Source organism: Lampetra fluviatilis, chromosome 25 (assembly GCF_964198595.1).
Source record: "Lampetra fluviatilis chromosome 25, kcLamFluv1.1, whole genome shotgun sequence".
Taxonomy (NCBI): Eukaryota; Metazoa; Chordata; class Hyperoartia; order Petromyzontiformes; family Petromyzontidae; genus Lampetra; species Lampetra fluviatilis.
Window position 1 is genome coordinate 13,485,300 of NC_136299.1, and position 19,307 is coordinate 13,504,606.

At 44.9% G+C, this 19,307-nt stretch overlaps 1 protein-coding gene across 3 annotated transcripts in view; it reads left to right on the plus strand.

The window, feature by feature from the left end:
* The window catches only part of LOC144941844 (monocarboxylate transporter 12-like), a 34,656-nt gene extending 21,382 nt beyond the window's left edge, over positions 1-13,274 (plus strand). For all 3 annotated transcript variants that reach the window (XM_078868334.1, XM_078868333.1, XM_078868332.1), the window contains 6 exons: positions 4,939-5,042; positions 6,450-6,593; positions 7,252-7,493; positions 8,215-8,627; positions 9,744-10,003; positions 12,220-13,274. In XM_078868334.1, the coding sequence (XP_078724460.1) occupies positions 4,939-5,042; positions 6,450-6,593; positions 7,252-7,493; positions 8,215-8,627; positions 9,744-10,003; positions 12,220-12,449 (1,393 nt within the window). In that variant the 3' untranslated portion in view covers positions 12,450-13,274. The remainder of the gene's footprint in view (positions 1-4,938; positions 5,043-6,449; positions 6,594-7,251; positions 7,494-8,214; positions 8,628-9,743; positions 10,004-12,219) is intronic.
* The last annotated feature ends 6,033 nt before the right edge of the window (positions 13,275-19,307 follow it).

Below are 19,307 nucleotides of genomic sequence, written 5' to 3' on the forward strand. Positions count from 1 at the left end.
TTCCCGGCGCGTTACACAGTAGCGTTGCTCGGTTGGAGACAGTACCCAACTCTCGTAGGCAACCACACACTCCACATCGTTTAACACTTGAGACAACACAGCACCAATCCCAGGTTGCTCACATCCGTGTCTAGGATGAAGGGTAGAGAAAAATCGGGGTAGTGGAGGGGAGGGGCGTTCACCAGGCCGTCACGCAACATGACGAACGCGGCCACCTCCTTCCCCCATAGAAATTTTTGTCCTTTGGAGGTAACGACTTGGAGTGGCTTTGCAACGGTGGTCAAACCCGGCACAAAGCGACGATAATAGGAAGCGAACCGAATGAAACTTCGCACGTCGCCCACCGACTTGGGCGTCGGCCAGGTCCGAACGCAAGCAGTTTTTTCTGGGTCCATCGCTAGCCCTGACTCACTGACAATGTGGCCGAGGTATCACACTGATCGTTGCAAGAGATTACATTTTTGTGGCTTGAATTTGAGGTTTGCCGCCCGCATTTACAGGAAAATGGCACGCAATCTGTCTAAGTGTTTATCAAAAGTACGAACAAAGACAATGACATCATCAAGGTATATTAGGCAAGCATCCCATCACCAGTTCCATAAGACGTTGGAATGTAGCTGGGGCTGAGTGGAGCCCCATCAGAAGTCGATTAAATTCAAACAACCCTTGTGGCGTACGGAATGCCGTCTTAGCCTAAAATCGTCATCTAAGAGTGGAAAAACAACACGCCCCAGATAGAGCATCCAAAGAAGCATCCATTCTAGGGAGTGGATACGCGTCAGCAACTGACACAGTTTGTTAAGCTTGCGAAAATCAACACGAAACCATAGACTTCTGTCCTGTTTTTTCACAAGTACTATGGGGGCCCCCCACGGGCTATTGGATGGGGAAATAATGTCTGTGGCCAACATCTCGTTGACCGTGACACGCACGTGATCTTTCTCCTTGGGGCCTAACCTATAGGGGTTTTGACGAATGGGGGCAGTGCTCCCCATATCAATACGATGCTGCAACAGGGGTGAGCGACCGATGTCATACTTCCCCTTGCTAAAAACGTCAGAAAATTCGAAGAGAAGCGCGCGCAGCCTGCCTCGTTGGGCATCCGATAACTTATGAGTCGTCGTGCCCCCCTCTGTTCTACAGCTGCCGCCACTCGCCCCGTATTCACATCCCCACCCCCGCAATCCGCGGGTGATACATGTGCAATAACCGTGCCCACGATGTGACGTAATTTCTGCTGTTTTCAATCAAGTGGTTGCGGTGCAAGAAACCACTTGATTCTTTCCAATCCTGAATCCCACTACAGCTGTAGTACAATTTGTCCCATGCAGCCATGTGCATAAAAACATACAGCCATCAGGATCGGAATCGAACCCACGAACTCCTGTAAACCAGGCGAGGCAGTTAACATATCACCACCGCGCACTGCACATGATTCTGCGTGAGTTTCACAGCCCATTCACGTCGCTGGGCAAGTCAATCAAGAACTTGAGTCTGCGGCTACAGTCTCCCCAATATAACTGCAACTCTTTTTATAGACCCGGCTGTCCACGACAGTCATGAATTTGCGGAAGATTTGTCAATTTGTTAAACGGCACAGTTAAGTATTTCCAAACCTTCTATGCAATAATCGGTGGACTTGACCTCAACGCATGTAAAGGATCACTGCCACGTTAGCTCAGCAGCTTGTGTGAGTGTCACCGAATGTGCAAGACAGGAGGATCAATGGGTTGCTTGTCATTGAAGTGCTGCTTAGAGCTGCTTGGTGTACACAATTTCTGATTCATTCATAATTTTGGAACCGTGTTGGCTTCAACTGCCTCGTTTGTTAGATATCTCGTGAGCAAACATTTCAGCAATCTAAATGACAACATATAAATAACACAACTTAAATAATATGAACGCAGTCAGTTAAAGCAATCTGCAAAGTGTGTCCAAAAGCAGAAATCTATCTCCCAAGTTTAAAATAAACCTGCAGAGCATTGGCATCGAATCTAAAACAAAGTGGAGATGCACAGCACAGCCATTGCACTCATCCACTGCTGGACTAGGGCCTACCCTCACACCACATGGGTCATGCGGGTTAAATATTTCATTGTCACTTTATTCTTCTTCATACGTTAACATTGCCAGATTAGGCAAAGTGAGAATGTAGCATCTAAAAAAATATATTTCCAGCAGTGTAAATCATATTTTTGGGTGGCCGAGCTTGTTGAGTATCGCTTACTGAAGAACCCCAATGTAGGTTTCACTTTCCAAATGTCCCCTTCACAAATTCTGCATTACAAAACTATGCATGGTAGCCACACGAGCAGTGGGTCATTGGCTATGACGAGTCACACTGTTGCTGGGCACTGCTTATGAATAGGGCCAGACATAAAACAGGTAGGGCAAGCCAATCTATTTTAGACTCATTATTTATAATATTGAATTGGTCATGCATTTTATCTTTGGATGTACATTTTATTCAACATATCTTTTCAGTTGTTTTCAAACTATATCTCTATAAATAATAACTGAAATTTTAATATTCATAGCATTGCCTGCTTTGAGCCCATCATCCATTTGTGTTATAACTCTGCAATTTGCTGAAATATGCCATGTGGGCTTTAACCTTTGTAAACATTGCATGCTGGGTGGATTATTACATTGAGAGGTGCCTTGGGGAGGGCTTCATCCAACAGTGGATTGACCATGGCTGATGATGAGGACGAACCATGATACCAGCAGGAAGTGGCCACACACTGAAAATAATAGTGGCAAGCCCTAAACAAACAACGTCATAGATTTAATAAAAATGGGCACGATAACCATGGAGAAGGATAGCATGTAGGGGAGATAGTAGTTTGATATCTTTCAAATGCCACAGATAATGTTTAGTAATAACAAAAATATTATTAACTAATGATGACCAAAATCACCCGAAATGCGCACAATCAGGTCAGATTTCGAAAGCTAAGAAGAGTCGAGTCTGGATCGTGCTTGGATGGGCAACTGCTATAAGTGGTTGGTAGCAGAAGGCAGTGTAGCAAAATCCATGGTTGTACTGTACTTTTAATTCTCTTCCACATCTATGTTCCCCATTTAAACCCACACTGACCAGCGCGGTGAAGTATGGTCAAATGACCTTCATGACCCAACCGGTATGGGGAGGCCCTTGTTCATCCAGCATTGTACAGTATTCACAAAGGGCCATGCGTCTGTAATTAAGTACACACATTTGTGTTGATATTAACTTTTTCATGTCACCAAATCATGATCCTTCTTATATTTGAATATGTAATGTTCTAGAGAAATTAGCACTGCATCTATAAATGTGGATGCCTTATTACCAGTGGCGGATATTTTAGTACTTTACTCCTAATTTTCATATGAATCCAAAAATATCTAATATCAGGTTGAGATGTTATATTTTGGACGATGTGACGTAATTTCTGCTGTTTTCCTGCTAAAAATGTTGTCGAGTGGTGGCAAGTGATGTCACAGTTGTGAACCCAAAGACAAGTACATATATAACAGTGTAAATCATCTGAAATTCCAAGATGTGTTTTTGTCTGAAAAGCATGCCTATTACGTGTGCTCACTTTTGAGTCTGAAATGAGTTTTTTCGGAATCTGCTTTCAATCCCTGGGGACCAAAATAAATGGAGAGCTTTCTGTCTTTAAATACATTGTTTTTCTGACACTAATCGATCTGCGTACATAAATTAAAGTGTTTTAAATTGGTGAGTTTTTGACATTTTTAAATGTCCATAAACAAGTTAAAACTAAGTTCAACAAGCTTCAGGATAATAATATATGTTTTATTTTACACTACTTTGTAAGTCTACTGCTGGATAAAGGTCTTCCCCATGTATTTTAGTCATGAGGGGTTGTTTCACCATATTTCACTGTGCTTGTCAGTGTCTGTGAAGGGGAAGAGCCCAGAACTGGTTCTGATATAAATCACCACTGATATTAGACGTGTATAGGAATCAAACGTGGGCAGCTAGGTTCATGCCAGAGTGCACTACCTGCTGTACCACCACTCCTCTCTTCATAGTTGTTATAAATACGTAGGCAGGAGCTGGAGAGGTGGCTCAGTGGTCGATACCTTGCGATGCAAATCTGGCGACCTGACTTCGATTCCTGGCCACAGCAACATTAGTGGCGAGTGATGTCTGAACCGGTCCTGAGTCACCAACCCACACTGACCAATCTGGTGAAATATAATCAAACAACCGCATGACTGACACAGCAGGGTGTAGCTGTCATCTAGCAGTGGATTAACACAGGGCTGAAAACAGTAAAGTTATGTCAGCCAGAGGCAGACATCATGTGTTGGACTCCATGACCCCAAAGACTCCAAAGTGGGAAACTCCATGCCTCTGTCTCACAGGCAGATGGATATTATTAGCGTTGGTCACTCCGTCATCCTCACTCGCTTTATGTGCTGATTTAGTGACATACAATGTTCACATTTGTATGTACTGTACAGTTTCTGCAACAGAAACAAGCATAGAATCACCCTGAAAATCTTCCAATCTCAGAAGATAAGCAGGGTTGAGCCTGGATGCTACTTGGGTGGGCGGCCGCCATGCATGACGGGTGTTATAGGCTGTGGGGCCCACATGGTGGGCAGCATAAGTGTAGCAACATTCAATTGTTGTTTTGTACTTCTATGCACCCACAGCTATGTTCCGTTTCTTCACCAACGCAAACTAACCAGCGTGGTGAAGTATGGTCAAATAGCCCCACAGCAGTGGATTGACAAAGTGCTTGAAATATACACACACATGGATATGCCAGTTGGTGAACTCGAAACGCTGTCAGTAGTTTATATAATTATAGTGTTGTACGCGTTTTAAGTTTGCGCAGACCTCATTATTCGTGTTATATCGTAAAGGTTAAGACAGCGTGCCAGAATAACGTGGGTTTTTTTGTCGATGCTGGTTTGCAGATGCATCTCAATCTTCTTCATGGAGTTTCAGAACCACTTTCAGAAGGACTATGCCACCACAGCGTGGATTAACTCGATGGTGGACTGCCTCACCATGCTGTGTGGTACGCTATTTTCATTGTTCACATTCACGTTCTGTCGTGAGGCCAGGTTCCAAGGATCATCCTGGAATTAGCGACATGCATTTGGGAGCGCCCCAGGTTATTGAAACAAACAGGGGTGTGTCAAATATCTCACAGACTTACTGATTGCGTCTTTTCGTTGCTGCCCGCTTGACATGTTGCGCCTCTGGACCTGTGCTCAGCAACTGTTTAACAAGGAAGCGAATCATCAAATACTACATTGTTTAAATACATGTCTATACAGGTCAACACATGTGATTGGGGATTACCTGTGAATAGACAATAACAGGTACTGCTATTTTAGTGCACATAAACGACAGGAGGTACAAGAACAATGAGCTTACATTAATATGCATGCATAATGTATGTTGACAAATAACCCACCGGGCAATGGATAACCCATTGTATTCATTAACCCCCCCCCACTTCCCTCAAGAAGGGCTCACAAGTGGCGTCATCAACATCTACCCCTCTATTTAAGGAACGAAACAGGAGGATTTGTCCACAAATCTGGCTGCTAGCTGATGATGCCGGTTGTAATTACTGGCGAGACGTCGTACTCAGATTGTAAATGTTGTGGCTTTGTTCTCAAACACACCGGTGTGCTGTACTAGTAACGAATTGGCACGTTCTGTTTACGTAACAAACCTTACTAATTGGCTGTGTCGGGTGGTGGAGGGTTTAACGACACATTTATATATTCGCGCGATCTAACCAATAAAGCCTGTATTATGGAAGGAAATAGGGGCTGCACAACCTCTACATTAATGCAGCAACCCATGCTGTAAATCCCTGGAGCTACAGCGGGCAGCCAAGTTGTTTTTGACTTGTGACATGGAATGGTAACTGTCTCTAGTATCCCTTCATTATGTGAACTGCGGCCCCTCTCCAGCAAATATGCGGGTTTAAGTCTAAGAACATTGGTGGCTGTTTGTTGATATGGAAAGGAGGCAATGAGGCAGGGATGGGAGACCCACAGCTGAGTGGCGGAACGAGGCAGAAACAAACCCAGCAAAAGCACAGGGGACCCAAGTAGCGCAATTGACCCCGGATGTTGGGGTAAACCAAACATCAGCTCGAATTAAAACACTAAAACGGGAGACCAGCAAATTAACGTAACAAAAAATATCTCTGTCATGTCTATCTCGTCTGCTTCTGTCTTCTCTCATTGCAGTCCATCGCCATCTCTTGTTTACATATCCATTTAACATAGTTGGCTACATACGGTGTGAAAGAAGTTCAGCATACATACATTACACTTATTTTGCTACACTCCTATCTCATGTGTATGCCTCTTCTCTCATCTGACTACATTTTTTAAATTCACTGTTGTCTGTCGACTATCACAATATACCCAATACGTGTATACTGTATTTGTTTTTTCCCCAGCACCGATTGGGAGCCTCCTTAGCAGTCACTTTGGGTGCCGCGCCACAGTGATGGCTGGGGGTCTCTTCTCCTCCGCGGGGTTCATAATGGCCTCCTTTGCCACCAGCATTGAGATGCTCTACGTCTTCCTCGGCCTGTTCGCAGGTAATTTCAAGCCCAGCTGTAGTATGTTGTCATGCACGAATCTGAGCAATTACCGCATTCTCTGAATTGTAAGATAAGCCTGTCTTTCCCTGTATTTTAAATAAAAAGTGCATATTTGACTTTTCTGGGCGCATGTGTGTGACCAAATATGTATAATATTATTTGTCAGCAGGCACCTCGTTTGGGGTGTATTTTACTTTTTTGGAGCGTCTTATAATCCAGAGAATATGTTCCCTACACCTTCGCCACGTTGAATCAACTCGCGTGCGTATTGATGGAGAAGGCTTTGTCTTCATGGCTACAGTCATACACAGAAGTCGCTGATAATATTATCAGAGATGCCTTCGGTCATTAAAGAACAATGGCAACAAACGTTGTCCACGTTCCCTGCCTTCACCATCCTGCACATTATATTTGATTTGTTTTGCTTTTTTGTTATTTCGGTGGTCCAGGTCACATTTGCAAATGAGACTATTCCAGTCTCCTGAGCTCTCACCTGGTTAAATGAAATAAACTCGACTCGATCAGCACGGGAAAAATGGGAAAGGCCTTCGTCCAGCAGCGGATCGACCAAAAGGGCCGTGTGCGAGCACGCTGCGCTCGTGAAGGTCATTCGACGACCCCGCCGTTGTTCGCACATTTCATGCCCCCCCCGCAGGCTTTGGCTTCTCGCTTTGCTACTCCCCGTCCATCGTCATGGTCACCAAGTACTTCCGGCGGCGGCGGGCGCTCGCCACGGGCCTCGCCATGTCCGGCAGCGGCGTGGGAACGTTCCTGCTGGCGCCGCTCGTCCAGTACCTGCTCGACGTGTTCTCCTGGCGCGGGGCTCTGCTGCTGCTCGGGGCGTTCGTCTCCAACCTGTGCGTCTGCGGCGCCCTCCTCCGCCCCATCCATCTGCAGGTTCGGGCAGGGGGGGTGGCACGGAGGAGATGCAAATTCCGCTAAGGGCATCAAAACTTTTGTGATGCAGATTTCTGCACACGGCCAATGGAAGTGGACTTAAACGTTGCTTCGTGGAGGAGGCCGGGTGGCCACAGATGTCAGAACTGAGCTGGCACTGCCTAAAATCGTAGTCTCGAATCCAGGCAGTCATCCGTGATTAAAACTTGGTTTCTCCAGCATAGCCAGTTGATTAACTACTTTCTTTAGAACTGCTTTTTGTGTTTAGTTTGTTGTCCTTCCCCTGACCTCTGATTAGTACGGTTGGCTACGTATAGTGCGAAAAAGTTCCACATACATACATACATGGTCTCAACCCATTTGTCATTGCCTCCGCAAACATCACAATAAACTTGATTGTGTTCTCAATATGTAGAAATTCTATCTCTTATAATACATATACATCAGTATTCCTGTTATGCAACGAGAATTACACTTGTCGGCAAGACAGATGGGAAAGTGCTGCCCCCTAGTGTGGATCAGAGATTGCTTAATCCGTGGGCCATTCTACCTTGGGTGGTACCAAGAGTCAACATATGTATGTGTATATTGAACTTCTTTCACACCGTACGTAGTCAACCGTGCTAATCGGTGGTGCGAGGTAGAACGCCAAGGGAGAAAAAAAACGCCCGATGGCGGCGGTGTTAACAACGGCGCCCTTGACAATCATGTCACTCTCCAGGCCGAATTGGAACCGAGTGTGGGGAACGGCAACAACGGCACCGACGCGAGGGCCGTCCCTCCCGTCTTTCGCGCGGACCCCGGCATCGAGGCGTGGACTGTGGCGGTGGCGGGGCCGCCCAACCGCGGCTGCAGCACCGCAGCCGGAGGGCGCGCGCGGGGGGCGTGGGGCCGGCTGGTCAATGCAGCCGGCAAGCTGCGGCGCAACTACGGCTTCGTGGTGCAGCGCGAGTTCGTCGTGTTCTGGGCGTCGGTGATGCTCATGGCGTACGGGTGCAGCACGCCCTTCGTGTACCTCGTGCCGTACGCGCAGTCGCACGGCGTCCCGCCGGGCATGGCCGCGCTGCTGCTGTCCGTTTTGGGAATCGTCGACATCGCCGGGAACATCTCCTACGGCTGGCTCACCGACAGGCCGTGAGGCCCCCCCCCGTCTCTCTCCAACCCGTCACGTGTCCTCCCCCCCCACACCTAGAGTGCAGTTGGAATGCAACCGGGGACGCTTCACCATTTGGTGTGGTGTGCGATTCGGTGGCGGGGGTTGTTGATCGCGCAGAGTTCCATCGTGTGCTGGAGGAATGGTGCAGCGGTAATCGCCCAGTTTACCCGAGTTTGATTGTCATCTATGGCTAACATCAGTGATGAGTGATATCTAAAACGGGTCCCTCCCCCCTTTCTTTACCAACCAGCAATGACCAGTGTCAGATACCACATGGGGAGATCTTCATCCAGCAGTGAACTTCTGTACGTATGTTGAACTTCTTTCGCACCGTTCCTAGCCAACTATGCTTTATGTTAGGTGCGAAAAAGAGCTATCAATGTTTGCAGGCAGAGTAACTGTCTGTATTTCGATTTAAAGCTTTCGTGACTGCAGGGATTCATCTTCTTGGTTCTTTCGGTAAAGTCACGTAGAAGGGAAGTAATAAAATAATAAAAATAAAACATAATAAAACAATTCTCACGACGTTTCGGCTGCTTGCGTTGTGGCCGAAACGTCGTGAGAATTGTTTTATTATGTTTTATTTTTATTATTTTATTACTTCCCTTCTACGTGACTTTACCGAAAGAACCAAGAAGATAACTGTCTGTAGTTGGTACATTTAGCGTTCCAATTTTAGTATTGCTTGAGGATGAGTAAAATTGTACCATTATGAGGGGAGATTCTATGGACTGTCCCTTACCATGGGAATGTGGAATTTCCACCACTGGTCCAGGACCAAGAGAAGCTACCTTGAAGTTAATTTGAGCAGGGAGACACTTTCACTCTTTTGCTGGCCCTTCCCACCTGCTCGATTGCAAGGCAGCTAGAAGTTGTTAGTGGCTTCGGAAGTAGTTCTGTGAAGTCGAATGTTGGAGCAATTCTCTGACACAGGCTGTTGTTATGTCAGCTGCAAAAATTATGCCTCTCATAACACGATTTCCTTTCTACAATTGGAACAGCACTTGGGATAACAACAACAATGCTTCTAATTATATAAATAAAAACGTTGACGTCACGAACAGTGCTCTCGTGTGTGCCCCTTCACCTCCCAGGAGTGTGCGCAAGCACAGAGGCCTCTTCTACATGGTGGCCGTGGGGCTGGAGGGCGTGTGGTCACTCCTGCTGCCACTCATGGCCAGCTTCCCGCTGCTCATGGTGTACGCCGTGCTTTACGGCTACTTTGACGGGGCGTACGTGACCCTCATCTCCGTGGTGACAGCCGACCTGGTCGGCCCCATCCACGTCTCCAGCGCCGTGGGCCTCGTCTTCTTCATGCATGCCGTGCCCTACCTGATAGCGCCGCCGGTGGCAGGTGAGGTGTGATTTGGGTGACTTGGGCGAACTTAAAATAAACTATTTTTTATTTTACCATGTAAGGCTCACTAAGCTATATAGCTATTTTGCTGGTCACGAATGATAGCTTAATTAAGTGGCTTATCGCGTGGAAATGTATCGCAGCCAAATAGCACAGATGTGAAAGCATGATACAGGACATTAACATTTTCATTAGCCTACAGTACCTGTGTTATGCATGGTGGTCGCCCTTCCGAGCACTATCCAGGCTCAACCAATGGCGGCGCCAGGATTTTCAGGTAGGGGGGGCAACCAGGGGCGGTTTCTTCATTAGGGCGATTGGGCGACGCACCACCAATGTCATTCAACCACAGAGTCACGCTAGCCGTCACTGTGCCTCTGGATATAGTCCAATCAGCGTCATGCTACGTTCTGTGGAGTACCGCCTCTTTTTGGGCGATTTCCTTCCGGCTGAGAATCGCCCCGAGTGGTCCCATAGACTTACATTCAAAGATGTTTTTTTTCGAACGGGGGGCGCTGCAATGCATTCTCTATGGCTTCCGGGAGGGCTCGCACTAACGTGCTTACGTCATCATACGTGCTAACGTCATCATACGTAAGCACGTTTCATCCAACAAAATTATTTGTCGCCACCTAGTGGAATCTTTAATAAAAGAAACATGAGTGGATTGTATTAATAGTGAGTATAGAAACAAACAAGATGTATTGTAAGAGTCACTTTATTTTTCATTAATATTAAAGAAGTGAAGTTGCCTTTACATGCTTAAGCTGTTAATTTATCCTTTGCATGGGTGGACCTTATCCTTATCAATCATCCAGACATTTGCCCCCCCTGAGAGATTTTGCAGGAGCCGCCACTGGGGGCAACCCCTCTAGCAATGAAAAATGATAGGAGTTGTTAGTAAGGACTTGTCCCTTGATTTTTATTCGATGCGTATGCGGCGATGGCACAGCCATCGATCGAGCGTCGAATTCGAACCGTGTGTGATCGGCATCGCGCTCGCTGAAGTTAAGCCTTCAGGGAAGTCTTGTTCTGTATACGCAACTGCGCACAATTGTGTGCGCAGTTGCTTATTGCCAATTATGAACTCAGACTATTGTCCTATCATCTCATAGAGTCCCTGGCACGTAATAATATGCTACACAGTGGCAGTGGGGGTCGCAAAATGCCGATTTATTACTAATAAACCTCAAAGATCCGATTGAAATTAGGGATTTCGATTGGATCATTGGAGGGGCACGTGCCACCCCACCTGGCTCCGCCAGTTGGCTCAACCCTGCTTAGTTTCTGATATCTGATGAGATCGGGTGCTATCTTGGTGATTTGGTCATAGGCAAAAATATATTAAAGAACATTACTAAGAAAGAGGTTGGAATCAATCTTAGTCTGAATGTGAATGAATTCATGTGCCAAACATGTTCACTGGTCTTGATGTGTTGTTTGCGTAAAACCGTTAGGCTTGGTGGTCGTTATAAACGGGACTTCTGTATTAGGACCACAAGTCCTTTGTAAGAGGAGACAAGGTTGAGGTCAGGAGAAGACTGTATACTTGGGAAGTAATGACCATAATGTAGGGCGCTTTGACAAGGAGGCAAAGAAGAACATTGCTTTCAAAGGTCAAGTGTTTGATGGGCTATCGAAATCACTTTTGGAAGAGGTGAGAGGTAAGTCTGAATGTAAAGAAAATTATATAGGAGACATACATGCTATCTGTAACTGTGTGAAGCAAGAGAGATGGACTGGAAACAGTAAGAAAAAAGTTGTTGGCATTCGGGCACAATTATCTGAGACGGGATTCTAGAAATGTGGTGGCAAGGCAGGATAAACAATGCAGAAGTCTGGAGGAGCACATGGCAGGCAAGTGGTGTAGTTATCGTTAAAAAAACAGGTTGCGCTGGGTGGGACGTGCGTGAGGATGGAGCGGAGCCATTTACTAAGACAGACACTGCAATGGTATCCACGAGTCTGATGACCGAGAGGGGGGGGACCTAAGACCAAATGGTGGGATACTGATATGACAGATCTCGGAGGTAGCATGCCTACTGTGCAGCAGCGGCAGATCTGGCAGATGGCAGATGGTAGAAAGAGTTGGCGAAGTGTGTTGGTTAACAAAGGCCTTGGCCATGACACCTTAATCTTGATTATTTTGTTCTTGCCATTGAAACTGCCGGGTGGCCGCGGTGTGTATGCTGCTGGTTATGCCGTTCTGCCAGGTTGGCTGGTGGACATCACAGGCACCTACACGGCAGCCTTCCTCGTCAGCGGCATGGCCATGATTCTGAGCGCTCTGCTTTTCGGGGTGGTGTCGTGCTTCAGAAGCTACTGCGCAAAACGCGAGCTCAAGGAACCTATGGCAGAATCGACGGCCATGGTCAGGAATGACACGTTTTCGTCAGATAAGAGTGGAGTCACAGTGTCACCGCCCTTCCACGTGAGCTGCTGATCCACATGTAATTCCAGAGCACTCGTCGACGTTTGTGTGGGTCGTGCTGCGTGCCGTTTGGCACGATGGACAACGTGCTGCTCAAAAAGGAAACACGTCTTAGAGCTGTGTGGCACAACCGTGAAAACCTGCGCAGTCGTAATTCCAAAGTGTGTGCGCGTTTGTTGAATACACGTTCTGTCATAGTGGTGCTGCTCTCTTTTTTTCTATGCAAAACTATATTCAAAATATGGCATTTTGGTGCTTAAGGAAGTGACTTTGTAATCAAGCTTGAACCTTGTTTTTTTTATTTGAAGTGTCACTATACAGTGTATAAAATTTATAAGTGAATGAATGATGAATAAATAATTAATGTTCCTATAAAACTTTTCATTTGCTTTTGTGTATTGTTAGAATAATGCTACGTGTACATGCACAATTTGACTATACATATGTAACTTTTACACGAAAAAACACATACAAACATGTCCACTTTAGCACTGTTAAGCTATTGCGACAGTATATTGTCTCATTTGATGTGTAGCCTCAGAAAAAATGTAAAACAATAATGCTGCAAAGCAGAATTTGGATTGGATTAGTCTAAAACTTCAAAGCGGCGTTTTTTATTTCACTTATAAACTCACTAAATCGTTGTGCAGCATGTTTACGCATGCATATAAACATATCTTACACAGAATTACATTTCAGTTTGTTCTTGTCATATGATGTGAGTAGATGGATTGATTTGAATGGATAGCACTATAAGCTTTCCCTTTTCAATTTAGCTCACAGGATTTTGCTCACAAAGCATTGTTGAAGCTCTGCATGCAGGATATCAGATATTAATTATAAAGTGAATACTCTACAGGAGTAACTGTATACATCTGTTTATAAAGCATATTACACACATTTTAATTCATGTGATCAAATATGTCCCCCGATTAGTCCATCATCCAATGACCAAAGCACTCTTTAAATGCACCTATCTCATCGGATATTGGAAACTAAGCACAGTTGAATCTCGTTACTATTTGAATGGGTGACCACCAGAGATTTCAAGATGTCAGGACTAAAGCAGCCATGAGAACCAGTTGTTCATCCTGTTCGGAAACAGATGCTACACAAAGTGGCCAGATGGTCGTGGTGAATGTTAACCCTCGCTATGTGTGCATTTTCTCCACGTAGTGGAGTTAACCGTTGTCTCTCTCCAACCAGCAGTGTTAACGGCTACACCCCAGTTGATTGGAGGGTCACGTATAGTCAGGGAAAGTGTAGGTATCCCAACTACATCTAAGATCAGTTTAACACGTAGGCTTTTGCGACCAATATTAATCATAAAGGGTTTTGGGTTAGATCGCGTTATATATAAATGTGTCACAACCCTCCACCACCCAACACGGCCAATCAGTAAAAAATGTGTCACGTTGACAAAAGACAAATAGTTCACTACTTTAGCCCACCGATGTGTTGAGTGAATCCACAACATTTACAATTTTTGAGTACGACGTTTCGCTTGTTATTACATCCAGCATCATCGGGATGCTGGATGTAATATTTGTGATTGGTACAGTACAGTATTGTAAAAACATCCCAATTATGGATACACCTAAAAGGTCATGAATCTCTTTGGTGTTGTCTTGAATAAACCATTGGCAACATTCTTATATCCCTCTCTGATAAGTAAAGTGAGCACCCTCTGGTGAGGCTATATCACCTGGTGGGAAGTGAGCAGTGGTTGCTCAGCCTGGAGACTCGTCTCCATTACAGGAATAAATAATTCCCACCACTGGCTGTACTTCCAAAACGTGCTGCAGGCCATGCCAAGCGAGTGCAAGCTGAGCCATGCCAATGACGTCATAGACAACATGTGACGTCAAAACGCACGGACATGACGTGATGTCGCTGTATTTAGTCGTGTGCTGACGAATGACAGATACATTGCATCCATCATTAGCCCAGCATCTAGCGTGGTCTGAATCTGAGCTACAGTGAGGGAAAAAAGTATTTGATCCCCTGCTGATTTTGTACGTTAGCCCACTGACGAATAAATGATCAATCTATAATTTTAATGGTAGGTTTATTTGAACAGTGAGCGACAGAATAAGAACAAAAAAATCCAGAAAAACGCATGTCAAAAATGTTGTAAATTGATTTGCATTTTAATGAGGGAAATAAGTATTTGACCCCCTCTTAATCAGAAATATTTCTGGCTCCCAGGTGTCTTTTATACAGGTAACGAGCTGAGATTAGGAGCACACTCTTAAATGGAGTGCTCCTAATCTCAGCTTGTTACCTGTATAAAAGACACCTGTTCACAGAAGAAATCAATCAATCAGATTCCAAACTCTCCACCATGGCCAAGACCAAAGAGCTCTCCAAGGATGTCAGGGACAAGATTGTAGATCTACACAAGGCTGGAATGGGCTACAAGACCATCGCCAAGCAGCTTGGTGAGAAGGTGACAACAGTTGGTGCGATTATTCGCAAATGGAAGAAACACAAAAGAACTGTCAATCTCCCTCGGCCTGGGGCTCCATGCAAGATCTCACCTCGTGGAGTTGCAATGATCATGAGAACGGTGAGGAATCAGCCCAGAACTACACGGGAGGATCTTGTCAATGATCTCAAGGCAGCTGGGACCATAGTCACCAAGAAAACAGTTGGTAACACACTATGCCGTGAAGGACTGAAATCCTGCAGCGCCCGCAAGGTCCCCCTGCTCAAAAAAGCACATATACATGCCCGTCTGAAGTTTGCCAATGAACATCTGAATGATTAAGAGGATAACTGGGTGAAAGTGTTGTGGTCAGATGAGACCAAAATGGAGCTCTTTGGCATAAACTCAACTCGCCATGTTTGGAGGAGGAGGAATGCTGCCTATGACCCCAAGAACACCATCCCCGCCGTCACACATGGAGGTGGAAACATGCTTTGGGGGTGTTTTTCTGCTAAGGGGACAGGACAACTTCACCGCATCAAAGGGACGATGGATGGGGCCATGTACCGTCAAATCTTGGGTGAGAACCTCCTTTCCTCAGCCAGGGCATTGAAAATGGGTCGTGGATGGGTATTCCAGCATGACAATGACCCAAAACACACGGCCAAGGCAACAAAGGAGTGGCTCAAGAAAAAGCACATTAAGGTCCTGGAGTGGCCTAGCCAGTCTCCAGACCTTAATCCCATAGAAAATCTGTGGAGGAAGCTGAAGGTTCGAGTTGCCAAACGTCAGCCTCAAAACCTTAATGACTTGGAAAAGATCTGCAAAGAGGAGTGGGACAAAATCCCTCCTGAGATGTGTGCAAACCTGGTGGCCAACTACAAGAAACGTATGACCTCTGTGATTGCCAACAAGGGTTTTGCCACCAAGTACTAAGTCATGTTTTGCAGAGGGGTCAAATACTTATTTCCCTCATTAAAATGCAAATCAATTTATAACATTTTTGACATGCGTTTTTCTGGATTTTTTTGTTATTCTGTCTCTCACTGTTCAACTAAACCTACCATTAAAATTATAGACTGATCATTTCTTCATCAGTGGGCAACGTACAAAATCAGTAGGGGATCAAATACTTTTTTCCCTCACTGTAGATTCAGATGACATGTGAGGCCAGCATGGCATGGTTCAGTTCTGGCTTGGTAAAATGCCAGTGGGAAACCAACCCTGCCATGCTGGCCCCATCTTGGCACACCTCGTGTAAGAGCCATAGGACAGAAAGTGAATGTATTATTTCTGTGTATACATTTGATGTACATTTGTTAAAGATTGGGAATATTTGACTTTGAATATTCGAACTGTATAAAGTCCCCCTTGGTTAGATGCTCCCTTAGTTGAACCCATGACGTAATTTTCTATGGTTCTTTCGGTAAAGTCACGGAGATAGAAAAAATAATAAAAGAAAAATGGAAATTAAGTGAATAAAAAAATAATAACTTCCGGTCTGACAGTTAAACGTAAGCCAGGAGAAGGACTCTACAATGGAGCCAGTGGACAGTCTGTTGACGGTGTGACAACGTGATAAAGTAAAAACGAGATGTTACTTTGGAAACCGTTTTGTGCAACTAAGAAATAAAGGCATATTATTTGATTTAAGACACGTCAAACACGCGTCAGACGCATTGCTCCACTTAGGTTAAGGCGTAGTTTATTATTGTGTGCATAGGGACTAATGTTGCCACTTGTCTTGGTTTTCTCACGATTGTTCTCTTTTTGTAGCTGCTTTACTGGGGAAATCTTTCCAGGACATAAAAGTTCCAGCTTTCAGTTGTGAAATATAAACCACAACATTTTGAGGTGGCGACATTTTTCATGGTTTGTGCACGTGTATGCGTGCATATGTGTTGATTATATATAAAGTATGTATATATAATTGTATACCAGGAATATTTTTAACTTCATGTTTAAATGGTCACGAAATCAGCAACAAGTAAAAACAAAACTCGTTAAACTTTTTACACATTGTAAGTTTTTTTTACACTTTTGTTAAATAAATTAGGCTTTTTTGGTTCGTGTGTACATAAAACAAGTGATGCCTGCAAATAAAAAATGAATCTGCACAATTAAGAAAGAGACTGTGTGACGAGTCGTCCATCATGAGTGCTGTATTTTTATAGCTGGTGACAATTCCCAACTTTGTGGTGGCGGGCCAGTTGGCAGCACGGTTACACCTCGCATTTCTGACTCGTTGGCGACTGAGGTATGGGCAGAATGTTAAAAGGTCAGATATATAAAACATCTAGAGAGACTGCCAGTTGCACCGTGCACAAATAGGTTACTAGACAACAAAAAATAAGTACAAACTGTTTTACCCTTGGGAAAAAAGCTAAGCAGGATTTTTCCCCTTAAGGACGTCTGAAGGAATGTCCACGTGAAGGCCGATTCGACTGTAACGAGGTGAAGGCTGTTTCGATTGTGACGAGGTGAAGGCTGTTTCGATTGTGACGAGGTGAAGGCCGTTTCGACTGTAACGAGGTGAAGGCTGTTTCGACTGACGAGGTGAAGGCTGTTTCGATTGTGACGAGGTGAAGGCCGTTTCGATTGTGACGAGGTGAAGGCTGTTTTGACTGACGAGGTGAAGGCTGTTTCGATTGTGACGAGGTGAAGGCTGTTTCGACTGACGAGGCTGTGGAAGCAGTCTCATTGTGACTATGCTGTCAAATAAACTCTGAAAAATAAATACTGAAACACAAGGATATGCAATTGTTACACATCGATGGAGGCAACGTGAAGCAGGAGGAGAATTCTGACTGTGAGGCAGAGCGAGGCAACTCCCAGCAGTTTGTGGAAGTGGAGGTGTGGGTGGACTTCCTCCGAGACAATACAACGTCAAATGGAGACCCGGGAGATGTGTTAACTTGAGACGATGTCGCTCCAATAGATGCTCCTTTGTCACAGGCCTTTAATGACAAGAATGTGAAGTTGAACACTCAATTGCTAGGTTCAACCTGCAGGGTAAGAGCGGCCAGTCTTTGTGGACCTGTGTGTTGGGTAGATCTCTAACCAGGAGCGAGAGCCAATAAGCTCCCAAGCATTCGCTATGTTATCAATTGCATTTATATGGTGCTTGCTTAATTTCCTCGGCAATTCGGAGTTTTGCATCGTATCTCGTCTCAAACACTCGAAGAGCATCCCCAAGTAGCAGTTGCCCCTGTGTGCCACAAGGTGGTGGCCCTGCACCGGCCTGCATGTGGACAAGAGCCGGTCAGTAGGGGGCGATGGTTGATGTGGCATCTCAGTTGTGTAGTTTGTAGGTAATGTTTACAATTTGCTCAATTTTGACCCAGACGCCAGCGTGCAATGGCCTACTCGTTTTTTAATGGTGCAATAGTATGTTGTACACACACTTAAGCAGACGATGCAAAATTTTTTTTAAATAGCTTGTTAATGCGGTGTAACCTGATACAGTATATTTCAGTGCAGTAATTAAAATGTGTTAATATGCATGTCAATAATTTAGAATGAATACTTGTCCGATTGTGTGCATACATGTAACATTTTGTCTATAAGGGTCAAACATTGAATAAGTGATGTTTTGGAATTAACCTGGACAGATAACTCAGGTGAGACTCATTGTTCTTGTGATACAGGTCAAAGGATACTTTTGTGTTTTCAGGAAGCATCTCCCTCTAGAGCAACTCATTGTCTTTAAAATAGGGAGCACACTCGGATCATTCATAAGTTAGAAGGCATACCACTTAAAAGTTACACGTAGAGGAGATACATTCTCAACAACACGAATTATAATGTTGTATTGCGTGTTGACATAGATTTTGTCTAACTAGGACTATAAATGCTCCTTGCTGATTAACGTCTGGATGTCCGTAACTATCGGTTGAAGCAGCCCGGCTGCTCTTGAGACGCTGTGCACCAATTAGGGTCCACAGGTGGCTTGCACTGAATCAATGATGCACTCCCAGAAGTCTGTGCTAGTTATAGTTTGTGTAAAACATTCCTTTGTTTTGTGGAGAGATCGATAAATGAAAGATGTTGTGTCTGTTGATCTGCTTCATAGCAAGGAGGTAATTTTAAGAGCACATTTGAAATGCATTTTTGGTACAGATTTATATTCGGTTACACGGCAGAGCACATCTAGTAGATGCATTCTGCACAACAACACTCATTAGAATTTTGCATGACGTCTTATATGTTGGCGAACTAGGACAAGAAATGGTCCTTGCCGATTGACGTCTGGATGTTCACAACCATGGGTTGAAGCAAGCGGGACCGCCTGCGGCGCCCCTCACAACCATTTACGGCTTTCGGCCAGGAACGTCACGAAACAAATTTCACACGTACGACACACCCACGCAAGCTCCCGTTGCTCCGTTTAGAAGTTTTAAAATGGAACGGCTTTGAATTGTATTATTTTTGAATTTGAAAGC